General features: G+C 36.6%; 1 protein-coding gene and 1 non-coding gene across 2 annotated transcripts; both read right to left on the bottom strand.

Moving 5' to 3' along the window:
* Positions 1 to 206: 206 nt before the first annotated feature.
* Positions 207 to 331, bottom strand: LOC113246562 (small nucleolar RNA SNORA18). The gene has a single exon (XR_003312996.1). It is a non-coding gene; the product is annotated as a small nucleolar RNA SNORA18 (small nucleolar RNA).
* Positions 332 to 2,929: 2,598 nt separating this feature from the next.
* LOC125282281 (olfactory receptor 4C16-like) lies at positions 2,930 to 3,862 on the bottom strand. Its single transcript, XM_048216636.1, has one exon. It carries the CDS (start codon positions 3,860 to 3,862, stop codon positions 2,930 to 2,932), a length of 933 nt encoding a protein of 310 aa, XP_048072593.1.
* Positions 3,863 to 7,116: the final 3,254 nt, after the last annotated feature.

Below are 7,116 nucleotides of genomic sequence, written 5' to 3'. Positions count from 1 at the left end.
GACTTCCTAATGGGATACTTTATTACCTAGAAACTTGGGATCTAATCTCCTCAAACAATTTACTTTAGGGCCCTCTGAATGTGAACAGAGTTTAAAGCATATTCACCCCTATACTAGCACGCCCAAGAATAATACAGACTTTGAGGATATGCCCATACCTAAGATTAAAAAAAAAAGGACTATTGGGTCTTTCATACTTTTGGCAGCTCTCTCTTACAGTTCTTTCCACAGACCTAACAAATAGTTCTGTGAGTAAAGCAAACAACATATTCGATGAGGCATCTCCAATGATGTGGGTCTGCAGAACAAGCCGATCAGGATAGACCTCAACTCCAAACTTCTACTTCAACACACTGTGAAAACACCCCCATCATTTAGTGCTCCCCTAGGTCACACTTGTACATAATGGCCATAGAATCCTTCAATTCTCTCATGTATGACATATCGTCCTAGAGCAAACCTGGACTCTCTTGCTTGGTCTTCCCTGTGACTTGAACCTGGTTAGATGTTTGGAAGCAATGAAGGGTATGGGAGGAATCTCAGTAGGAAACCAAATACCATTGTCTGAATACTTGCTCCAATGAGGTAATCACAAGTGTCTAGGCAAGGGAAGACTGTTGCTGCCCTCTTTCAAGGGAGAAGGAGCTACTTATGACAACCAAGAGGATGCAAGATCATCTGAGTTCATAGCTCTCCCTCTTCCCCACACAAATGCATCTACTTTAGATGTCAGAGTCCTACTTTTTCCCTATCGAAACACTGACATCAAAAAAAAAAAAAAAATCCTGGTGAGGTGGCACATTCCATCACCTTTGCATTTCCACTGTCTTTATCACAAAATTCTGAACCGCAATTAGATCATGATCTCTGTTGGCAAAAGACATGGTAACAGCAGGCACAGGAGCTCTGTATCAAAAGCATGTCCAGAAGACGTTTTGAATAGAGTGTCCCTGAGGCAGTACCTAAATTAGATCCAACATACTCCCCTTTTCATATATGCCTTGTCTTGAAATAGGAGTTCAACTAAAACTCTGTCAACCAAGATTTACTAAAGTGTGACCCTTGCAAGAGGAAAATCAGCAGCTATGATCAATGATAAACTGCTTGAGATGGATAAATTCTGAATCTGAAAAAAAAATGATGTATATATGTCACTAGTGTTCATTTTGGAATTCATGGCATTCCATTCCCACACAGAGAAAGAGATTTTTTTTTTTCCCAAGGTCAGAAGTTCTTTTTTCTTTTTTTAAATTTTTATTTTAAGTAGGCTCCATATCCAACACGGGGTTTAAATTCAGGAGCCTGAGATCAAGAGTCACATGCTCTACTGACTGAGCCAGCCAGGAGCCCCTCAAACTAAGAAGTTCTAATATTCTGGGTATAATAAAGTAAATACAAACAGTAATTTTAATATAATTTAGTAATTAATAAGTAAAAATATGTTCAAAATAAATAAAAACACCCATGTTAAATTTTCTATATGGATAAAAGTACAAATAAGAAAACAGGTTGAAATCAGAAAGATTCTTAGGGCTCATGTAACTCAATATTGCAATGTTGATGGATGGTGACAAAAGGTGCTATCCATCTCCACTGCACTAATACAGGTTTTCTTTAATAATAATTTTTTATTATGTTATGTTAGTCACCATACAGTACCTCCTTAGTTTTTGATGTAGTGTTCTATGATTCATTATTTGCATATAACACCCAGTGCTTCATGTAATATGTGCCCTCCTTAATACCCATCACCAGCCTATCCCAATTCCCGACCCGCCTCCCCTCTGAAGCCCTCAGTTTGTTTCCCAGCATCCATAGTCTCTCATGGCTTATTACCCCGTCTCTCCCCCCCCCCTTCATTTGAAGGAATGCATTAATACAGTTTTTATCCAAATATCTTGGTCTCTGTCAAGTTACTCTCTTTTCTAGATTGTATTAAAACTCACTGAGATAATTCATATCTGCAATGTAACTATTTCTGTTCCAAAGCCTAAAAAGATGCCTCTGAGTTTTAACCTTATCAATTATCACATTCAAATTCCTTATTTCAACCATTGGCTGCTTGTATGTTTTACTTCTAGCCCATATGAAAATATGTACTTAATTTGGACATGTATTCTTTAATCATAATAACCCAATAGTATAAACAAATTATTATAATTTGTATGACCTACTAAAAAACTTAATGCTTCCCCCAAATTAGAAGTGGTCATTGTAGAAGCAAAAGTAGTTTTTACAAAATGAATAATATGAGTATAACCCCAACTATCACAACCTTCCTAAGGTGAAAAGATTCCTTCAGAAAGGTGAATATTCACACTATGTTCTGCCACTCTTCTAGAAGGATTTAAATAAATATGAGAAGAATTTGAAGTATAACCCCAAGAAATAGAAGGGAGATTACCTAGTTTATAGATTGTCCCTTAAAAAATGAAGATTGTGCAATTATTTGAATCTGGTGCTTTCTGCTCAGCAACCAAGAGCAACCAAGTTGAAGGTCCATTATCAGACATGATGTGACTGAAGTGTCTAATACAAGGAAGTTATTTGAAGGAGGAAAAGCCTGCCACACTGTGGATATAAGCCTATAAAAGTGTAACTCTAAACAGAGAACACCAGAAGTTAACATGAATAAGGGCAGGGAAATCACTAGATCACAACCACAGTGATGCTAGGCAGGCAAGAGAGGCAGAGACACAGCAGTGAACTTAGTGAACACACTAAGGCATGTGTCTTGACATGGCTGTTTGTACCTGGTGCTGTCACTTTCTCTATGTGAAACTGGCTCAATACTAACCAGTGCACATGTCCATTCGTGAAGGAAAGAATTCTTATGCCCCCTGATTATGTTAACAGCGCAATAAAAGGTAACATTCTCAATGGACGTCTGGACAAACCCAAACTATGAAGAAAAATTTGAAACACCCACTCATCTTTTGTCGTCTGAGATCAACTTCCTTCTCCATAATTTCCTCATGGCAGTTTTCACCTCTGCATTCCTCAGTGTGTAAATCAGAGGATTGATCAAAGGTGTTCCGAGTGTATAAAACACAGCTATCATCTTATCCATGGGGAAGGTGGTTGCAGGGCGTGTGTATATAAATATGCAAGGACCAAAGAACAAGATGACCACAATGATGTGGGAGATGCAGGTGGAGAGGGCTTTTCTCCTCCCTTCAGCACTGTGGTTTCTCAGAGAATACAAGATGATAACATAGGAGCACATCAGCATGACAAAACTCACTGTACAAATGGCCCCACTATTGGACACCAACAGGAGATTGATCACATAGGTGTCTGCACAGGCAAGTTTCAACAAGGGCTGCAAGTCACAAAAATAGTGATCAATCACATTGGGACCACAGAAGGGTAAACTCAAGGCAAGAAAAATCTGAATTAAAGAGTGCACACAGGACCCCAACCAGGCCATAGCCACCAGCACAGAGCAGACCTGTCGACTCATGATGGTTGTGTAGTGCAGGGGCTTACAGATGGCCACATAGCGGTCAGCGGCCATGAGGATAAGGATGAAGATCCCCAGGCAGCCAAAGAAATGTAGTGAAAAGACTTGTATCATGCACTCACTGAAAGAGATTGTGGTCTTCTTCAAAAGGGCATCTACAATCATTCTAGGGGCTATGGAAGTACAGAAGCAGGTGTCCGATAAGGATAGGTGGAAAAGGAAGAAGTACATTGGACTCCCAAGTGTCCGGCTAGTCGTGATAGTAGTAGTAATCAGAAAGTTACCCAGCAACATCCCCAAATAGAAAAGCAAGAAAGTGACAAACACTATTTTCTTCCTAACAGGATCCTGGGTCAACCCAAGCAGAATGAACTCAGTCACATTATTATTCAGCTGCATGATTTCATGAGCGAGGAGGAGCCTGAGTGTGAATTTGTTGATCTGCAAAACATAAAGGAATTAATTCATGGTGTGATATGTGATTTTATGGAATATTTTAATAAAAATAAATATTCCTCCTCATGAATATTTTAGGGGTGAGTTCCTACAAGTCACCTCAATAGTTTGTTCTTGCATTTATAATGACCACGTCATAGGGTCATTATGAATCTCAACAAGCTTGTGAAGGTTATAGCTGCCTAGAGCCCTCTTCAGGTACAATCTTGTAGCATTTAAGGGATTCTGATTAATTTTGCCAATTCTATGAATATAAAGTTAAAAGATATGGCTGCATTTTACTGTTAATGTCATTATTTTTTCATATTTAATAAATCTTTGGGCCCATGTTTTGATGGTGTATCATTTGGCATTTTGGATATATTTGACCAACCCTGGAGGCTCATGACATAAATATAAAATCACACCTCATTTTCACTCTATAAAGAACTTCTTCTTTATGCATGTATTTATCATCTTGTATCTGTTACGCATATTTATAGAGAATATTTTTGTGCATTTTATATATATTATATATATGCTATATATAAGAAATGTATATTTTTATAAATATATAATATGCCCTCCTTCACTAAACATTTGCTCCCTGATATTACAGCTTGAAAAGAAGAACCAGGAAATACTTATAGGTTCTAAATAATATGCTATTACCTTGAAATGCCCTTATGATATTTAGTATTTGACATACACTAATGCAGATAAGTGAATGAATGTTCTTTGATAGTTGATAATATCACAAATATCTGCATTTCTAATTTTCTCCCTCCCATTTCTGAAAAGCACTCCTTAGTGGACCCAAAATCCCTGAGGTATGTATAAATGAAAAGGGTATATTATCACTCAGTATCTCATGTTTTCACTAATCCAAATTTTAGTTAAAGCACATTGGCTCTGAGGTCATTTGGGGAAATGTCACCACACAGTTCATATAGGACCAGATTATGATTGTAATCCCCAGGAAGGTTTCTATTATCCAGGTACCAAAAATCCCACCTCCTTGTAACAAAGCAGAGATTCAGAAGAGGGAGGCAGATATAGTTTTAGACAAGAAGAATAGTAAATAATCAGAACTGACTTCATTCATTTTTTTTTTTCTATCCTGGCAAAGTCGATGATCATCCAGCTTTGAAAATTCACTCCTTTCAAATGAAGATTTCCTTTTTCAAATTTGGGGGAAAAAATTACCACTAACTTCACTTCCAAGAACAAAATTTTTTCTTTATACCTTTTCTTGTCAAGATGGAGTTGAAAGTTCACTACATGAAAGTAAAAATATAACCTGAAATGTAATGGATTGAAATGTAATTTGGAAGACTTACTTATCCCGTTGTGTTCCTTCTCAAAGTCATCCATACCTTCAATATCTGTCTTGAAAGTTGTGAGTGTCCACAGCACAGATAGACTAAACAGACAGAAAATTTCCCTTATATATGTTTTCCCCTCCCTTGGTAGTTTCTTCTCCCCAATATACTTGAATTGTACCTTAACTTCCTCCAAATAAAAAACCACTCTTAGGAAAGTGTCTGATGAGGTTATTTACTTTAGAATTCCTTTTTTTTTTTTTTTTTTTGCTTAATTCTCTTTGGATCGTGTAATCTTTTTCAAAGATTTTAAACTACAAAGCAAATGAGTCAGTGTCATACTTAGTACAATAAGCTCATTCTTTCCTTATTCATTTGAAAGAGTGATCCATCATAAAATATTTGTACTTGAAAATATAGCCCATGATTGTGACCACACCTTTGAGTATATGGTTTTGGTTTCTATGTTATCAATCCTTTAGACTGTTCATTCCTACAATAAATTATATACACATGTGGACATATATTTTTAAGATAAATTAATCATAAATATATATGGTTTCAATAACTTGTTAGTAACTGTGAGTTCTCATCAAATATTTAATCAACACTTTAATCAATAATCTCATTCCTTCCTAGAATATCTTTCATTTCTACCTACTTCAATTGTCTTAAAACTTCAGGACCCAGATTCTAAGAACTCTCCTCTGGAGGCCTTCAGTAATTACTTTGTGATTAAAAAAAATTCTCACTCCTATTCTCCAACGGCATCCTTTATAGCTCTTCTTATACTATAACATATGATGCTTACATTCAATTACATGAGTGCTTTCTTTAGCTTCTCTTTGGAATAAGAATCATCGAAAACTATTTATTCTCAGGATTTTATTCTCCATAGTTCCAATCCCAATGCCTTGTACAATGTAGGTACTAACTATTTTTAATTAAATTTTCTCCATTACCTCTTCAAATACAGTTTTTACCTTATAGTTTTAGTAATACTCTGATTATAAAACACATTCACATCACTAATCCCCTGCAGCTCTCTATCTATTACATATGGCAGACAGACAAGTATACTCCCAATTTATAAACTCAGGGTGTAAGCTGAGATCAAATTTAAACAATGTAGTAATCATGGAGTAGAAGATGGTGTATTCTGGAGAACATCACACAGCCATGTAAGATTTGGGGACTCTGACAACCATAAAAATGATCATCTTAAACATTAGCATTTTTACATGAATCTTTAATCCATAAAGAGAGCAAGGAGAGCCTTGACATTTTTCATATCTTCCTGCAACTGAAGCATGTTTTTGTCCATGTCTTTGTGGAGGACCACATGTCCATTTTTTCCAAAGACATGTTAACACTTTTCATCTGGTTCTCCAAGGAATCTGACGTACAAATGAGCTGCAATGATCTGGAGACAAATAGCACTAGTGAAAGAGCATATCTTTTAATACATATTGTACTTACCTCGACTTTTCAAACAAGTTTAGCTAACTTTAGAATGGCTAAAGTTGTCAGCACAGTAACAAACAAACTACATGTTGGGTTTGGAGGTGGATCATTCTATCCTAAAAATCTGTTTCACTGCAGCGGCCATGGTGAAAACCTCTGCTTTCCTTCAGGGCTTTGTTCAACTACCCAACCCTCTGTGATTTGGTTATACTAGACTTCCATCTCTGCGAGAATCCCTACACTCATTTCTATGCAAACTCCACCTTCTCTGTGGGAAGGTTAATATGCTGTCCCCAGAATTTTTATCCCTTAAAAGTCCAAACTGAAGAAGAATTAAAAAAGAAACCATTCCACATATATGGTGCATTACTTTTCATTTTCATGATATCATGTTGCCTCCACATTGCCATGTTTCCTCCAAACTTTCCATGA

This window comes from Ursus arctos, unplaced genomic scaffold, assembly GCF_023065955.2.
Source record: "Ursus arctos isolate Adak ecotype North America unplaced genomic scaffold, UrsArc2.0 scaffold_23, whole genome shotgun sequence".
Taxonomy (NCBI): Eukaryota; Metazoa; Chordata; class Mammalia; order Carnivora; family Ursidae; genus Ursus; species Ursus arctos.
The sequence above is the reverse complement of the archived record's forward strand: the minus strand, read 5'-3'. Positions and strand labels throughout refer to the sequence as shown.